We start from the raw sequence: 18,800 nt of genomic DNA, 5'->3' as shown, positions 1-18,800 counted from the left end.
TAATACATGGCAAAAACAAACAACAAAAACAGTCACACATGCACCCACAAGCACACTTTTTGTTTTTAGGATCATGTTAATCTGATTCATTGAATCTATCAGACTGTAGTACTGCATGACGTTACATTCTAACAAAATGAATCTCACACCTTCCACCACACAGGCATGCAGGGAGGGAAAATGACATGCTTGTAGATTCTTGTTATCCGTCTACCCGCTGACTGCAGGACTGGCAGGACTGGCAGGACTGGCAGGACTGGCAGGACTGGCAGGACTGGCAGTACAGAGCGAGAGAAGCGTGTACTGCAGTAAGCTGCTTCTCTCCTGATGGGCACTTTGCAGTCAGTCATACACTCGTCTCAGGACTTTCTGCAGCTCCAACCGAGTCCCACACATATCCTGCTGAGTTCTCATCATATTCCGAATTCCCTTTGTTCATCAAGAGAGAGCAACAACAAACACTCACTTCACTCAACTCACACTTTATATGGCCAAACATCAGTGGACGACCAAATATCACATCCAAAGCTTTGAGCATTATTATGGAGTCAGTCCCCTCTTGCTGCTAAAACAATCTCCCGTTTTGTTGTAGGACTTTCTGTTGGATTTGGGAACATGACTTCTGGACTTGCTACTATTTAGATACCAAGGCATAGTGAGCTTTACCGCTGATGTTTGGCAATACCATTCATCCTTAGAGTGTTGGACATAGTTGAGGTTATGGCTATGTGCAGGTCAGTCAAGTGCAGCCACACCAAATTCTAACACCTAGTCATAGAATGTTAATGTATGTGGTAGCATTAATATTTTTATTTGCTGGAACAGAGGGCCACATCCCAAAATTGCACTGTTTGCATTAACTGTAGCCCAGATCTGAGTACCAAACTGCTTGGGGATAAAGTTGGATGAAGGGCTACTTAGGATGAATGAATCAATAAAGCATCAACATACAGCACTATTTAATCTAACCATAAAGTATGTCATCTTGCTTCTCTCAGGTTTTTGGACCAAGCCAGCAGAAATGTCACTTATGAAACAGCAGTCTGTGATATGGAAATGAGGTTTACTGAGCCCTGAGCATGTTAATGATGCTAATCCTGGGATTACTGGCACATTTCTAAGGTGCAATTACATAACCCGGTGTTTGGGATCACCATAATCAGAGATTTCACATGCCGCTTCTGTTTAATCCTGTCACATTTATTATCAGACCAGGTGGAGGAGTGTCATCTTAGCTGCTGGGAAATAATGCTGAATAAAAAGGTGTGTCTTTTAAATTTATTTGGATTCAAACATTTAAAAGCTTTTTTTCAAAAATAACATTTAAATAATAATAATAATAAAATAATAATAAAAAAAATTGTGGTGTGAATAAGTAATTGACCCCTTTATGCTCTATTATTGCATATTCGTCACCCCTAAGAAATTCAGATCCTGGAACTTAACTAAAATCACAACTCATTTTCTAAAACGATTTTATTTATTTATAGGACAATGGTGTCCTACACACATATTAGCTTTGTAAAAAAAAAAGTATTTGCACCCTTGGTTAAACAAACAACCAGTTTAAAACAATTTAATCGTAGCTAAATTGTGCATGCCATTAAAATTGCAGATATGACAACAAAAATGTCAAAATACACCAGTGTGGAAAAATAGCATATAAATTACATTTAATCAACAACCCCACTAATATATACAAAGTTACTTAACACTCAATCCATAAGGAATGGGCCAAAATTAAACTGCAGTGATGCAAAAAGATTTATGTTTCTTTTTGTAGAAGTCCCATAGCGGCAGCTTTGCAACAAAGTACTAATGTAGTTAATTTTATGTATTCTTTATTAACCACTTTATCCTGGTCAGAGTTGCAGAGGGTCCATCTGGAGACACTGGGTGCAAGGGAAGACGGGGTCCAGAGTATCAAAGGTATACTAAAGCCAGTTATGTCTGAGTAGATGCTCATAGCATTACCGAGATTCGGATCTGAAAAGACTGCTGGACCATTCCTGCGCCCATGTACTAAATATGGGGTAATTCCTCTGTCAGTTTTCCACATATCTTTGTATATGGTTATATATTAAACAAATACACTCACTCACTCACTTTCCTAACCGCTTATACAATTAGGCTCTTGGGGGGGGGGCCCTATCCTAGCTTTTCAATGGGCGCAAGGCACACAGTAACACCCTGGACGGGGAGCCAGTCCATCGCAGGGCAGAGACATACATACACACACACACCCATACACCTATAGGGCAATTCAGTGTCTCCAATTAACCTGACTGCATGTTTTTGGACTGTGAGAGGAAACCGGAGATCCCAGAGGAAACCCATGCAGACACGAGAGAACATGCAAACTCCGCACATAAAGGACCCAGGTCGTCCCGCCTGGGGATCGAACCCAGGACCTTCTTGCTGTGAGGCAACAGTGCTACCGCCCTAAACAAATACAGACATGGGTAAATACTTGTCTTTCACAACTTTAAATAAAAATATATAAATACGTTTATACTTACAGTACAGGGACAGTATACAGTCTAAGCATTTGAAGGTTAAAGGCCTTGCTTAAGGACCCAATTTCGATTACTAGTCCTGTACCTTAACCTCTAGGCTACAACTGCCCTAAATAAATAAATGGAGGCGTATTATGAACTTTACTTGAGCAGGAAATGTGTATACTTGTGTAGTAGTGTAGTAACTCTGTGTATTTTCCAAGGTGTAACAGTTTGAATGGTAGTGCACTATTTTAAAGAAAGCCGAAGGGAATGGGCGTGTCCTAACAACGTCACGAGCCCAGTACTGAGGGGATCTCTCCCAAGCCTGTAATAGCTAGGTCGCTAGCCAGCTGTTTTAATTCTGGTGGAATTACCGTGGTGACACGTTGTTAAACAGCATAACGCCAATTAATTCGTTTAATAAGGACAGAGACGACACAAAAGCCACAGCCGAGGAATAACATACACTTTCAAGGTAGGAAACACGTTAGCTTCTTGTTAGCTGGATACTTGTCTTATGCGTTGTTTTGCTAGATGCTAACTAGCTAGCAGCAGCAAGTCTACTAAGTAAAGTTATTGTTTTAATCAGAACAGCTGGTTTTATAGAGTTAACTTGATCTAAAATATAAGGGCGCTGTTCTAAACCTCAAATAAACCTGACAGTTTATTTTTAAACCCACGATTACTTGTTTAGCGAACCTTGCTAACATGATGCACTTAACAAGCGAGCTAAGTAGTATACACACGTTATATTGTGCTGTTTGTTTATGACAATCATTTATATACCTTAACTTGCACTTAAGAATGCAGAATTGTACTCAAATCAGATATGAATATTCAAGTCATCAGCTAAATTACTTTAGTCGAACAAGAATTCAATTCTAAACAATGAATCAATTGTCCGACTCTTTATTTCTGTGAATCGACTCAGAAGTTTTGGAGTCGACTACACAGTGGATGCGCGCGCGCTGTTGAGTTTCACCAACCGTCAGGGTCGCGATGGGTCCGTTTCCACCCGGAAACTCTAGGCGCAAGGATGGAATATCGTGGACAGTGCTCCTATTTATCACAGGGCTTAGGTAGTTAATGTTAGAGCTGTCCTAATCCGATACCATGTATCAGTCAGCATTACGCCTGAACTGCTTTAGTTTATTTGGTTTGCTGATACGTTTTACTTTACATTTGCCTTCACACCTATGTTTCCATTAAGTTCTTGCAGTGAATCAAATTAGTATCAGTATACTCAAACTTAATGCTTTTACATAGACTAAAGTTCAGACTGCAGGTTTGAGACTAACCCTCACTGCGCATGCGCCAGATCATAGGCATACGAACTAATGTAGTAAAAGAGTTGCCGTTTTAAACAGTAATAATTGTGTGTGTTTATATTATTTAGATCGTTAACGGCGTACTTGTTAAACATTAATCACAAACGGTAGCTGTTTTATGTTAGTATAAAGTGTAAAACAAACCATATGGAAATGTGGCAGATATTTTGAAATCGACCCAATTGATTTTTAACATCTGAATCAGAGTCGTTTTTTTATCATTTCGGAGTCGACTCCTGATTTCTAGAAGCGTTCAGGAGTTCAGTTCAAGGGCGGGGAGTTCAAGAAAGTTCTTGAATCATGGTTCCATACATACAGGTCCTTCTAAAAAAATTAGCATATTGTGATAAAGTTCATTATTTTCCATAATGTAATGATAAAAATTAAACTTTCATATATTTTAGATTCATTGCACACCAACTGAAATATTTCAGGTCTTTTATTGTTTTAATACTGATGATTTTGGCATACAGCTCATGAAAACCTCAAAAAATTAGCATATTTCATCCGACCAATAAAAGAAAAGTGTTTTTAATACAAAAAAAGTCAACCTTCAAATAATTATGTTCAGTTATGCACTCAATACTTGGTCGGGAATCCTTTTGCAGAAATGACTGCTTCAATGCGGCGTGGCATGGAGGCAATCAGCCTGTGGCACTGCTGAGGTGTTATGGAGGCCCAGGATGCTTCGATAGCGGCCTTAAGCTCATCCAGAGTGTTGGGTCTTGTGTCTCTCAACTTTCTCTTCACAATATCCCACAGATTCTCTATGGGGTTCAGGTCAGGAGAGTTGGCAGGCCAATTGAGCACAGTAATACCATGGTCAGTAAACCATTCACCAGTGGTTTTGGCACTGTGAGCAGGTGCCAGGTCGTGCTGAAAAATGAAATCTTCATCTCCATAAAGCTTTTCAGCAGATGGAAGCATGAAGTGCTCCAAAATCTCCTGATAGCTAGCTGCATTGACCCTGCCCTTGATAAAACACAGTGGACCAACACCAGCAGCTGACATGGCACCCCAGACCATCACTGACTGTGGGTACTTGACACTGGACTTCAGGCATTTTGGCATTTCCTTCTCCCCAGTCTTCCTCCAGACTCTGGCACCTTGATTTCCGAAAACAGTACTTTGGACCACTGAGCAACAGTCCAGTGCTGCTTCTCTGTAGCCCAGGTCAGGCGCTTCTGCCGCTGTTTCTGGTTCAAAAGTGGCTTGACCTGGGGAATGCGGCACCTGTAGCCCATTTCCTGCACACGCCTGTGCACGGTGGCTCTGGATGTTTCTACTCCAGACTCAGTCCACTGCTTCCGCAGGTCCCCCAAGGTCTGGAATCGGCCCTTCTCCACAATCTTCCTCAGGGGTCTTCCTCTAGAATCCGGTCACCTCTTCTCGTTGTGCAGCGTTTTCTGCCACACTTTTTCCTTCCCACAGACTTCCCACTGAGGTGCCTTGATACAGCACTCTGGGAACAGCCTATTCGTTCAGAAATTTCTTTCTGTGTCTTACCCTCTTGCTTGAGGGTGTCAATGATGGCCTTCTGGACAGCAGTCAGGTCGGCAGTCTTACCCATGATTGCAGTTTTGAGTAATGAACCAGGCTGGGAGTTTTTAAAAGCCTCAGGAATCTTTTGCAGGTGTTTAGAGTTAATTCGTTGATTCAGATGATTAGGTTAATAGCTCGTTTAGAGAACCTTTTCATGATATGCTAATTTTTTGAGAATTTTGGGTTTTCATGAGCTGTATGCCAAAATCATCAGTATTAAAACAATAAAAGACCTGAAATATTTCAGTTGGTGTGCAATGAATCTAAAATATATAAAAGTTTAATTTTTATCATTACATTATGGAAAATAATGAACTTTATCACAATATGCTAATTTTTTGAGAAGGACCTGTACTGTTGTATAATCCGTAGTTCAGAAGTCATTTCTTATTTTGCTTTAGTAACCTCAACTGTAACATTTCTTAACATTTCTTATTTTGCTCAACTGTATTAACCTCAGCTGTAACATATTTCGTAACTGTAACATTTTTTATTTTGCTTTAGTAATCTTAAACAGTAACTTTTCTTAACATTTCTTATTTTGCTTTGGGACAGTGGTAGCCTAGTGGGTAGAGCTTTGGGCTATGCAGCCACTGTTGGGCCCTTAATCAAGGCCCTTAACCCTGTCAGCTTCAGGGGCACCATACAATGGCTGACCCTGTGCTCTGACCTCAGCTTTCAAAAAAGCTGGGATATGTAGTAAAAGACTTTCACTGTACTGTACTTGTGTATGTATGTATGTATGACAAAGGAATTTTTCTTCTTACTTTACCCGACAGTAACAACAAGGTTATGAATGGTAGAAAGCTGGGTGATTAGTTGCCGCATTGTTAATTCACTACCAGTAATTTAATCTGTGCCCTTTTATAGTCACCAAGTCATATTACTATGGAGGAGCCAGAAAATAATACTATAGATGTTACTGTTAAGACTCTGGACTCACAGAGCCGAAGTTATACTGTGAGATCTCAGGTGAGTTTCCTAGAATATCTGATTTTAAATAAGTTGTCGAGTCCTGGATACTTTTCAGCCTGTTTAGTATTAGAATGTAGTAAAACAAAGTTTTGGTTTACCCTCTAGATCACAGTGAAAGACTTCAAAGAGCATATAGCTCCATCAGTTGGAATACCTGTTGATAAACAGAGACTTATCTACCAGGGAAGAGTTCTTCAGGATGACAAAACTCTGGCAGAATACAGTGAGTTCATTCTTTTATTTGCATTAAAAAGCCTGTTTTGAACTGGTTGTGTTTTTCAGTTACTCAGTCCTTGAGGGGTTCATTAAAGGTTGGCGATTAGAACTAACAGAATTTTACTTATGAGAGGGATACAATGATCCTACTTTTTTGATTTTATTTTTTTAGAATAAGGATGTGCAAAGGATGTAAGGATTTACAGAATACATTGAAAACCTTTTCTTTGCACTTTTGTCATTTGGACACTGAAACAACCTATTTTACCCATAAACACAGCAAAATGGCTCAAAAGGCAAAAGAAGAGAAAATACAACAAATTAGGTTTCTTTTCAATGCATTCATTATGTGGCATAATTTACAACTCTGTAAAGTCTACCAGTAGCTACTGATTACTTAGAATGAACGTTGGTATCTGTTGTTTTCTGTATTCATGCTTTTTTATAATTAACCTTTGTCTTGATCATTTCTTCTCCTGTGCTGGTAGATGTAAATGGTAAAGTCATCCACCTGGTGGAGCGAGCCCCACCTCAGACCACCCAGTCAGGTTCTGGTTCAGGTGGAGTACCTGGGACTTCAGGAAGCTCACAGGCAGAAAATGGCACAACCTCTCAGGGCGTATCTCACGGAGCCACACATGATCGCAACGCCAACAGCTATGTCATGCTCGGGACCCTCAATCTCCCAGTGAACATCATGGACCCCCAGCAAATTCAGGCATGGACATAGATTTTCTTTACTACATTGGGCAGTAACTGTTACTTATTCATTTATTCATTATTAAGCAACATCATGTTAAAAAGTGGACACATATCCTGTACATAAAAACAACAAGTTTTTATTTTGGAAGTCAGAAATAAGTTACAAGCAGCATTAACACCTTTACTAATACTACTCCAAGCCCCCCACCCCCTAGAAACATTTAATTTCTGTAGAAATGTTTAATGTCCTGCAACGTGATTTTTCTTTAGATGTCGATACAGCAGATAATGGCAGGTCTGGGAGAGGGTGTCAGGAATGCACGAGTCAGCAGCACTAATGGGGTAACACGTAAATTAATTTAAATTAAATGAATTATTTAAATAAACACCATAAAGCGTTCATATAGGTGTAGTTTTTTAGGTTTCTATTTTTGTGTGTGTATGTGTAGAGCAATGGCTCAGTAAACGTGCATGTTGATGTGGATCAGTCTCTGCAGAGTGAACCCAGGCTGCGGCTGATCATGGCTGAGAATCTGCTGAGGGACACCATTGCGCTGATTCAGAGACTGGAGGTACTTTGAAACTAAAAAGTACAATGCTTAGACCTATTTATGTACAGTATCTGCTAATATATGTATATATGTACCTGCTGATCTTATTCTTTCAAAAGGGTCAGCCTGTGGATGGCTCCTCGCCTCCAGCGGACTCTGCCGCTGCTGCTTCAGCCACTTCCACACCTTCTCCTCCTGTCCAGCCAATGGATACTTCTCCTCCTCCAACCAGCTCCCCTCCATCATCCTCTAGCTCCACTCAGACTGATGGAGCACCTCCTCCTTCGTCAGGCCACAAGTAAGGACATGTAAACTACTATAGCTAAAGCAGTCAAATCCATTAAACATTTACTGATCTGTGCACTTACCAGCTGTAACTTAGAGTTTTTTTTTTAATGTATGCTAAATATTAATGCCCTAAGTAGTTTATTTTTTATGTTCCAGTATTATGTGTCTTTGTTTAGCAAGAAATAATCTTGGTATTTTTAGGATGGTCAATTTCTATTAAAGCCAAACCATTAACAATTGCCTAATACCCTGACGAAGCATCTCTGGCCTACCAAGTCATGGGAAAGCCGGCGCCACCACCACCCTGGCCAGGATAAAGTGGTGGTAAAACCTGAAAATGAATGAATTAGTTTCATTGCAGCTATGTATTTAACTTTTGCTTTGATGAGCACAGTACACCAAAATTGTATATAACAATAACTGATACTTCTGTAAAAGTGTGTATAAGGTCTGCTGTTATTATGATGGAATGGGACCCTTTTACAACCTGATTTTTTTTTTTATCAGTCACCCAAGTCCTGCAGAGCTGGTAGAGATGTTGGGAGAGCTGAGGAGAGTGGAAGAGAGGCTTCAGCCATTCATCCAAAGAGCTCACTCCATCCTGGAAGCAGCCACCACCGCTGACTACAACAATAATGTAAGCAAGGGGTAGTTTATATTGTTAAAGGATTCAGCAGTTTATAGACCTGTTCACTGCTTTCTTGCAGTATTTGCCAAGATACATTAGTTCTGTCCTAATGTAAATAATTTAAGTCATTCCAAAGAGATTTACATTCTGCTTTTTCACCTCCTGTCACATTTAACATGTTAAATTTACTATTTACATAGATTAAAAATGCACTGGTGAACTACTAAAAACATTGTAAACATTGTAAATCTTTTCTCTGTACTGTAGTCAGTTAAATATAAGCTCAAGATCATTCAAAAGCACTACAAATTTTGTGTCAACAAATCCCAAATTCTTGTTTTTATTGTATTTTCCAAACTTTTCCAGCTTGAAATATAACAGAAGCAGACATTTTGTCAGTTGTTACATTGTTGGTTTGGTGCGATGTTAAGTTCCTTCATTCTTTACTTCTGTAAGTAAATACAATGATTTTTTACAGACCCAGGAAAGAGAGGAGGATCAGCATGTCCTGAACCTGGTGGGAGAGGCTCTTCGGCTTTTAGGAAATGCTTTGGTCGCATTAAGTGATTTGCGCTGTAATCTGTTGAGCGCTCCTCCCCGTCACCTGCATGTGATCCGACCCTTCTCTCACTACACTTCCTCCGTTTTACCACCAGGTGGAGTACATCACATGCCCATTCAGGTAAGATCGAGCGTACAACTCTAAATTGTCAGACTGGCCGGATTACACACTTCAGTACAGTTGGAAACACACTGTGCAGTCAAGTGGAAACAACGTCTCACCAAAATGCTCCCATAAACTGACTCTTAACTTGTCATTTCCTAATCTATCAGTGGTGATTAGCCTTTATTCGTCATTTATACATACACACATGTACAGTAAAACAGTACAGCACTTTTCTGTGCTAGAGGAAAGTAAACACAACAACCACAGCAGGGCAAACAGAAAATCTTCCTGTTGTTGCTGTTGTACACTTCAGCAACAAAATTGTCGTTGCTCTGAGTGCATGTTGCAGAAGGTCATTACTGCCTCGCCTTTCCTGTGCCCTTGTACTGTTGCAAACAAAAGCACATTAGGTACGGCAAATCAGAACTTGGAAATGACTACATTGGGAGATAAAGAGGAACTTTTATCCGTAATGTGTGTTCCTTGTATTTTTAGTTGTAGTTTTAGTAGTTTGTTTAGAACAAAAAAAGAAAAAAAAACTCTTGTTGGTCCCCAATTGTCTCCACATCTTAGTGCGGTTATCAACTGGATAGGCATCTATACAGACATGATTGACTATGTCTTTAGGTCCCAAGCATGGATACAATTAAGGAGGGTTGTGTCAGGAAGAGCAGCAGGCATAAAAACTGTGTAAACCTTTTGTTCAAAGTTTTGCTTTTGTTACAAGTTTACCTTGTTTGTCTTTTGTTTCCCACTCTGAATACCATTGTGTTCAATTGTTGTAGGTTAATCTGGGAACCACAGTGACCATGTCAGCCAATGGCAGACCAACAGCTGAGAGTCAACCTCAATCTGCTGATCAATCAGAGCAGCAAGGGCAGGAACAGACGCCCACCCAACAGCCAGGTATGGGCACTCAGCAGAGGGGACAGTCAGGGCCCAGAGTGATTCGCATAAGCCATCAAACCGTGGAGCCAGTGGTGATGATGCAGATTAACATTGATGGTGGGTCTTTCGTGTGCATGGTCGTGAGTAAGCAGGTGCATGTATAATTAAATCATCTTTATGTTTGCATCTTTTTTCCCCTCTCAGAAAATGGAGGCAATGCTCAGACTCCTGGACAGCAACATACTGCTGGAACTGGACAGCCTGGTGAGTACTCAGCATTTCTTTAAAACTGCACCTATTGATATTATTCTGTTCTTATTAGCAGGTACATTGGTCAATCAAGGTATCCCAGCATTCAGAACTCAGGTTTTATTGGCTGGATAGGTGTTTCATCTGACAGACACAGTCAGTTCTTTATATAGAACTTTTTCGGCTGTAATGAAATTTAGCGGATTGTTTCTTATACAAAAATGATTTTCTGATTCACAGAATCCAGTTCTGTTGGTTACCTGCATTGTTATAAATAGTTCTTTTATTTGTTTTTGTATGTGTTTAAATCCTAGGTGCCGCTCCTAATGTACAGATTCCTGGTCTACCTCCAGAGTTCATGCAGACCATCATGAACCAAGTTACCCAGCAAGCCATGGCTATGGCAAATGCTGCTGCTGCTTCTACTGCTGCTGGTCAACAGGGACAACAAACACCCAGTCCTGGCACAGGTTCAACGGGCACAGGTTCAACGGGCACAGGTTCAACGGGCACAGGTTCAACGGGCACAGGTCCAACTGGCACAGGTCCAACTGGCACAGGTCCGTTCAGCACAGGCCCTGTTCCTCCCCCTCCTATGCCCCCTCACCCTCCTCAGGCTAGAGTAGTATTTACTCTGCCTCCCTTTGCCCACCGTATGGCAAACCCGTCCTTCACCACAAGAGGCACCGGCAGTAACCTGAGATTTGCTGTTCCTCCAACAATGGGCCCGCAGCCTGGCCAGGTTAGCACCTCACCTCTTCTGTTTAGTGCACATTACAAAACTCATTTGTTTGCAAGGTATTAACTGCGTTAAAAAACAAATGGGTTCTGTTAAATTCAAGGGCTACTTGCATTAAAAAATTTAAAGTGGCTACTGTCAAAATGAGAGAACAATGGGCCCCTGAATACACATGCAATTCATAAGGCTTTAAGTGCTGACTGTATTAAGCAGCTTGCTTAGAGGCTCATATAATTGCTCAAGACAGACATTATTATTTATATGCATTTGTCTATGTTTCGTATGGTTTGAATACATCCATCCTGAAAATTAGTTCCACACTAGTGCTAATGTAAAGCAAGCATAGCTTTGAAGTAGTCTACAACACCTGGTACTTATTTCTAGGACACTTAAAGTTAACGATTATGTACCTGTTATGTATTTTCTTTGTATCTTTTTGAAAGGTTCCACCTGTGAATCCAGCTGTTCTTAATCAGATGATTAGTGGACTGGTAGGCCAAATTTTGACTGGGGTTTCAGGCCATACAAGTAGGTTTATATTATTTATAGCTCTCTGTATTTATAAATAATAAGGAAAACGATGAATGTAAAAATTTTTAGAAAACCTAAAGATTCCTTCTTGGTTTTTTTTTTCTCTTTAGCCAGCGAAGCCACCACATCATCTTCTCCTCACACGTTTACGTTCTCCACCTCATCTTCCTCTTCATCCTCCAGCTCATCCTCATCCTCCACCTCATCCTCCACTTCATCCTCCTCCTCTACTTTTTCACCAACATTCCAAACTGCCACTAGTGCCTCAGGACCCACACAGTCCACAAACACTGCTGCTAGTGCTGCTCCTCCACCTGGACCGACCCCTGCACCTCCTCAGGCAGCTCCTTTTGGAGGAAACTTGGAACAGCTCCTGGGCTCTGTCCTGGGAGGAGGGATTTCTGCTTCTGGTCAGGCTTCAGGAGCAAATCCTTCTGTCACTGTGACCATGCCTGGAATACCTGCCTTCATTCAGGGGGTCACTGACTTTCTACAGGTTAGTAAAAAAAAGTTCTGAACTAATCATAAAGAAACTGGTCAAAGCAAAAACATGCAAATGCTACATGTGTTGTGCTGCAACAGTTTTAAAGCTCTGTACTTTTTTCTGATGGCCAGTGTCTTAATAATGGGACTTCAAATATCACAAACATACACACCTAGAGCTACCTACTCACTTACATACATACACAAGATTAAAAAGTTTGTCCATAAACCTTCAGGTCTCCTGTTTATCAGGCTTCTGTAAATATATTTTATTCTTACTTCTTCAGCAGGCCTCCCAACAGACCCACTCTCAGCCTACAAGTCAGCCTTCCGGCCCCACGCCTACACCTCCAGCAGGTGAACAACAGCCACAGTCAGCAGGGAATGCACCTGAGGAAGTCCTGAACACAGAGCTTTTTACTGGAATAGTGCAGGGGGTTCTGTCCACCATGATGGGCTCTCTAGGTGCCCCTCAGGGCAATACAGAAAGCATCGCTCAGTTCATTCAGAGACTCTCCCAAACCAGCAACATTTTTACCCCCAGTTCAGGAGAAGCTATGGGTGAGTGCTTCTCTAACACCTTTGTATCCATATTTCATGATGACAGACAAAAGAATTAAAGCAATAAACACATTTGGGATAAACTGGGTCTTTGCGTGCCAGGTCTAAGTCACCTAGTATAAGGATGCTGGTCACTTGGTTGTTCCTAGGCACAGACTCAGTTCCATGGGCGGTCGTTCCTTTAGTGTTGCTGCCCCCTCACTCTGGAACTCTCTTCCTTCCTCTTTACGTTCCTCTTCCTCTCTCTGAATTTTAAATTCTCCTCAAGACTCACCTTTTCTCTTAGTACTCCTAGTACTCTTATTACTTTCTCACTCCTTAAGACTCACCTTTTTCTCTTGTACTTTCTCACTTCTTCTTCTGCTATTTCTGTGTGATTGTTTTATTTTCTGTTCAATATTGTGTGATTGTCTATTAACTTTCTGTTCAATTTTGTGTGTTTGATTATTTTCCGCGTTGTGCTCATCTCCGGTTTATTTTCCGGTGTGTTTTGTTATCTTTAATGTAAAGCGACCTTGGGTTTGAGAAAGGCGCTATATAAGTTCAACTTATTATTATTATTATTATTACCTAGTATAAGTGCCAGTCCCAACGGTCAAAAAAGCATTTGTTTAGATTTCCATAAACAACTTCATATTAATGAAAAATTGAAGTGAATTGGAGATACAAAATGGTCCATGACTGTGTTTGACATTAATGATTTGGACTGACGAATATTTTGTAGCGAGTAACTATCTGCTATGCCATAAATGTAACGAAACTGTAAAACATGACATTAAAATTTTAATTAAATAAATAAATAGACCAACCAGATCGTGGTCAGGTGTTCACATACTTTTGGCCATTTAGGGTTTTTTTGGTCAGAGTATCTGTGGGTCCCAAACAAATATCATTTTATTATTTACAGCTTTAAGTGTTTGTTTAATTATAGACAAAATTCTAGACTAATAGACATTCTGTTTAACTTCTTTTTTTCCTACTGATTTAAAATTGGTGTGCTCCTGTTGCCTGACTTGAAATGTACCTCTGTGTGTGTAGGTTTCTTTGGAGAACTTTTGACTCTCATTTGTCAGAACTTCTCCATGGTGGACATGGTGCTGCTGCTTCATGGTCAGGCTCAGCCTCTAAGCCGTATCCAACCACAGCTGTCCCAGTTCTTCATAGAACACTACCTGCAGGGCAGAGGGCCCACAGAATCCAACATTAATGTATGTAACACCATGTCTTTGTTCCTTTATCTTTCTTAAATAGTGAGTGCTACTTATTTCTGCCTGCGTATAACCCATTCCGTTTATCTTACATAACTGTCTTGTTAATTCCAACCTAAAGGCAGCGGCTGATGAGTTAGTAAGAGAACTCGAGGGATACATCACAGAGAGTTTTGTAAGTGTAACAAGCTCAGTGTTTTATCCTGTGTATATTATACATTTGGTGTTGTTGTATTATGCCTTCATCTACCTTTTCTCATTAGTCAACAGTCACAGTTCGAGATGGGGTCGACATCACCCAGACAAACCGAATGTTTTTAAGACAGCAACTTGCAACCCTAGCCAGTCACATTCTGCAGTGCACAGGTGTGTTTTTCATACAGAAAATATATATATATATATTTTTTTAATAAATACAACATTTTATAGCAACTAATAAACAGTTATAAAAATAACTATTATAATAATAAATGTAATAACTCTACATTGCTTTTTTTTTATTTATTTATTTATTTTTTTTGTGGTCCACATACCTGATCTGGCACAGTTTTACATTGGGTGCTTTTCCTGAGGCAACCTTCCTTATCTTATCCAGGCTTGGAATTGTCATTGAGAGCGCACTGACAGGTGCACCTCCCAGTGACTAAGCTGTTCGGCCATCCATTTCCTTGTGAAGTAGCCAATCATGTATAGGCGCTTGACCGGCCAATAGCACCGCTGAGAGTCTCAGTAGGCTAAAATATTTTTACAGCTGTGCTGCCAGAACAATATTTCCTATATTTAATATTCATAGATATCTAATCATAGATTTAGATAAGGCGAAATTGTGTGCGTATTGTGCTAAAATCATCAGACCACAGTCGACCAGGACAGACCATACCAAGCTGTGAATCAGGGCTGTGTTTTAACTTATGTAAAGCAATTCTGGCTGGTTATATGCTTTTTTTTTTTTCCTTTTTCAGACCACACGTTTGGACCTTGTTTGCTGCAACTGTGCAACCAGGCTCTATTTGAATGCTTGGCCCTCAATATGTTCTGTCTGAGAGGAGAGCAGAGTGCCCTTACTGCAGTCATTAACAACCGCATTGTCAGTACTGCACATATGAAGTCTATCTTTCCCTCACTCACTACATTTATTTGTTGTTTTATTACAACTAACCTGTAAAAAAATCACTACTTTTGTGTGTCACTCTCTTATCTAGAGGACCATGTCTGCAGAGGTAAACCCCAGTGTAGTGAGCTGGTTGACTAGTATGATGACTATGAGACTGCAGGTCATTCTGGAGCACATCCCAGTTACAGAGGAGCAAATCCTTCATTACATTGTCCACACTCAGGTAAGACCAGAGAACACAGAACTTCTTGTATTCATGCATATTTCACTGCATGTACATGTACTGTGAGGCTGACGAGCATGTAAATCACATGAACACAGTATAGAAGTTGTCCTAAAGCATGTGGTAGTCTGCGGCTCTTCCCAGGCAGTAATTCTATGTACAGGGTGTCAAACAGAAATGAATCTTCTAGCGGGCAAAGATTTGATTGAATGTTGATTGTCCATGGTTGATGATTACACATAAACCTGTTGTTTTTAATCAGGGTGAAGAGGCAAGAGAGGCACCCATACGTGAATCAGAACCTCATCCTGTGGAGGTACCCATTATGATTAAATAGCTGTGTTTTGATGATAATGTATTAATCCATTTTTCTGTTTCTGTATTCTCATGACTAACATCCACTCTCTGCTCTGTTTTCAGATGGATGACAGTCTCTCTCCAGTCCCAGCAACTACAGCAGAGGAGGCCATGGAAAGCTCCCAAGAAGCAGAGGCAGTTGGATGTTCTGCTGGAGAGACAGTGGGAGCAGTAGGTGGTGCGGAGCCAGGAGAAGGTGCGGAGCCAGGAGAAGAAGCTGAGGCTTGGGCAGCTGCGTTACCTCCTGTAGGTCCTTCAGTCTGCTTTTGATTTATATTGTGGCTGTTTATGGCTCACAGCAGTCAACTTTTGTTCATGACTTACATCTACAGTATGAAATGATTACATAATACTACAGAAGATCTTTCACACTGTTTTTGTGGTGTTAACATCTGGAATTTATAAATGACCTTTTTCTTTTGCAGGAATGGGTGCCCATTATCAGACAGGATCTGGTAACCCAGAGGAAAATAAAGACTCAGCCTCCTATGTCTGATGCCTATTTGCAAGGGATGCCTGCAAAACGTAGAAAGGTAACAAACTGGTGTTTTCTGAGAAATTCAGTAATTAAATAGTGGACAGTATAGACAGTAAAATATGTGGGCAGCTGAACATGAGCTTAATAGAAATCCAGCTTTCTAACAATGTGCATTATTATGGATTGGGCATGTACTAGAGCTGTACTGTTATATTAGGCCTAAAGCTGAACTAGCATTTCACAATAAGAAAATCATACCAGCAGTCAAATGTGGTGGTTACAGAGGGATTGTGTGGGGATACTTTGCTGCTTTAGGTCTGATAAACTTAACTTTGAATTCTGCTTAAAATATCTTTAGTCATACTTTTGTTGATGTCAAGTCATTTTGCTAGACATAAAATAAAAGGATAAAATAAAGGATATTACAAACATAAAATAAAGGATATTATATTGGTTTTCTAGCACTGTAGAACCTAATTTATCTTGTAGTACACTGCCAAGCCTTATGACATCTGTATTTATCTGTATCAGTCAGTTCAAATAGCTGGAATTAGAATCAAAGTGTACAGAATCCCTCAGGGATTAATTGCCCCACTGTGTGTGTTTAACAGACAGCACAATGTGAAGGCCCCAGACTCACTCTCTCTGAGGCAGTAAGCCAGGCTGCAAGGGCAGTCGGTGTTACTCCAGTCACGTCAACCAGTGCCTTACAGGAAGACCTTGAGACACCAGAGCTTCAGGAGGCATACACACAACAGGTACAATACACACAGGGGTTTTGTGTCATACGGCCTAAATCATTAGAAGATTATATGTGATGTTTTGGAGATATTTAAACAAAAATGCAATTTTATGTCGGTTTAATACACACTTATTAGTTTTATATGACCACATGGTTTTAGGGCAAATAAAGTTTTGGGGTTTTAATTTCTCTTTTTTGTCTGAAATAAATACAGGACAGTGATGCCCTTTTTAAATATCGTAATTAAAAGTTACTGTTAACATGATTTCAAAGTAGAGAAGTGGACAAATTGCATCATTTTCAGTTTTCTACAGAATCATTTTACTGCTGATTACACAGTTTATTAAACTGTCAAAATGTAACCTTAATTATAGTGTTTTTGCTGCTAAACAAAGTTTTTCAAATTCTGTTAAAAAAGCTGCCTCATCACAAGCTTGGATTCTGATAGTTTTCGTTTTAAGTTATCATTTTGTATCTTTGACATTTAGTCTTTGCAATAACAGAGCAATTTGGCTGTTCATTTATAATTTGTGCAGAGCTTGTGCATAACGTTTAGACTGTTTTCCCTAGACGTTTACTTGCCAGGCATACAAAATTAGTGCGTAAATGAGATAATTTTCTTGTTCTGTTCTCAGGTGAAAGAGGACATTAAGAAGCGAGTAAGAGACGACCCTGACTACAGTTCTAGAAGATTTCCCAACACACACACAGCCATTTCACCAGACTCCTAACTAACCTGCGTGCTTCCACCCTATGCTTCCCTGTGTCACATGTGTACGCTTATTTCTGTTGGGTTTTTTTAATGATTTAAATAAAAAAGCGACACTTGATGTAATCAGAAGATTTTACGCTGTTTTCAGGATGCTTCCTTTTCAGGTGTTAAATTATTACCAGTGCATTGTGGACTGTCCAGGTGAAGTCATGGTACCATTTTGCTGCTTCTAACTAGAAATGCATGGCTAAAGTCGAAAAGAATTAAAAAGGAAACAGAATGTTCCAAAAGCCACAGTCATAGATGAGTGTGTATAAAGGTAAGGATGGTCATGGAACGTGTATGGGATGTGTTAACGAGCCTGACACAATGCTGATTGAAATACTTTTTAATCCCTTCATTATCAGCACACAAATGAAATAATTCTTTATTCTGTATTCTGTGCCAAGATCATGATTCATGTCTGTTTTATGCATTTGTTACAGTATCATGTAATGACCTAATGAGAACAAACATTACTGAATCTAGTGTTCAGAGAAGTTTTCTTTCTGATGTGGGTAAAGCTTTCGTTTTTGTTTAGTTGTTTGTTTAAGATTGCAAATCTGATGATAATTGATGACTAAGACGAAATTTTAATTGAAGGGCTTTTTATTACTCTTCAGCTTGCTGTGTAATTTATAGAACCGACAGTACGACTATAAAACATACAATTAAACAACTTGGCAACAGACTAAAATGTTATTCTTCATTTATAAATTCATTTCTGTCATTGCTGGTTTTTGTTAATAATAAGCAAATAATTTATTGACTTATGATAGTCATTTAAATAATGTGCTATAAGTAAGATTACATCAATGTATTTTGCCTATGTTGCAACATCTATCAGCTACAGACTGCTCTAAAGCCACCAGGAATAGGAGTCTCGAGACCCTTTAAAATTAAAAACTGCAAATACTGGGTTATGGTAACGTCACTGCTTTAAGACCTTCACACATCCTGCCTTTATTTTTAACAGTGTATAACAACATTCCAGAAAGTGCTCTGTCTGTACTGTCTACCTACAGAACAAATCTTAGACCTGGTTACGCTTAAAAACAGGAATACTAAATCATGCATGTAG

At 39.8% G+C, this 18,800-nt stretch overlaps 1 protein-coding gene across 3 annotated transcripts; it reads left to right on the top strand.

Moving 5' to 3' along the window:
- Nucleotides 1-2,819: 2,819 nt before the first annotated feature.
- On the top strand, nt 2,820-18,637 carry bag6 (BCL2 associated athanogene 6). Of its 3 annotated transcripts, none has more exons than XM_063016285.1 (25): nt 2,820-2,973; nt 6,239-6,340; nt 6,449-6,566; nt 7,048-7,277; nt 7,532-7,603; nt 7,750-7,833; nt 7,932-8,110; nt 8,608-8,737; nt 9,207-9,410; nt 10,181-10,400; nt 10,488-10,547; nt 10,847-11,274; nt 11,715-11,799; nt 11,913-12,298; nt 12,573-12,846; nt 13,885-14,054; nt 14,176-14,229; nt 14,318-14,420; nt 15,017-15,141; nt 15,257-15,391; nt 15,654-15,707; nt 15,812-15,994; nt 16,174-16,281; nt 16,838-16,984; nt 17,604-18,637. In XM_063016285.1, the coding sequence occupies exons 2-25, from the start codon at nt 6,257-6,259 to the stop codon at nt 17,697-17,699; spliced, it is 3,729 nt and encodes a 1,242-aa protein (XP_062872355.1). In that variant the 5' UTR covers nt 2,820-2,973; nt 6,239-6,256; the 3' UTR covers nt 17,700-18,637. The 3 variants fall into 3 exon arrangements, with proteins under 3 accessions (XP_062872355.1, XP_062872356.1, XP_062872354.1); XM_063016286.1 differs by having other exon boundaries at nt 7,711-7,833; nt 10,181-10,301; XM_063016284.1 differs by having other exon boundaries at nt 7,711-7,833.
- Nucleotides 18,638-18,800: the final 163 nt, after the last annotated feature.

The sequence above is a fragment of the Trichomycterus rosablanca genome, chromosome 20 (genome assembly GCF_030014385.1).
Source record: "Trichomycterus rosablanca isolate fTriRos1 chromosome 20, fTriRos1.hap1, whole genome shotgun sequence".
NCBI classification, from domain to species: domain Eukaryota; kingdom Metazoa; phylum Chordata; class Actinopteri; order Siluriformes; family Trichomycteridae; genus Trichomycterus; species Trichomycterus rosablanca.
Note: the sequence above shows the minus strand (reverse complement) of the source record. Positions and strands in the feature narration are given on the sequence as shown.

Coding starts and splice junctions, on each gene's coding strand:
- bag6 (XM_063016284.1), top strand. CDS start 6,257: ATGGAGGAGCCAGAAAATAATACTATAGATGTTACTGTTAAGACTCTG. Junction 10,401..10,487: donor GATGCAGATTAACATTGATG/GTGGGTCTTTCG, acceptor TTCCCCTCTCAG/AAAATGGAGGCAATGCTCAG. Junction 11,275..11,714: donor TGGGCCCGCAGCCTGGCCAG/GTTAGCACCTCA, acceptor TCTTTTTGAAAG/GTTCCACCTGTGAATCCAGC.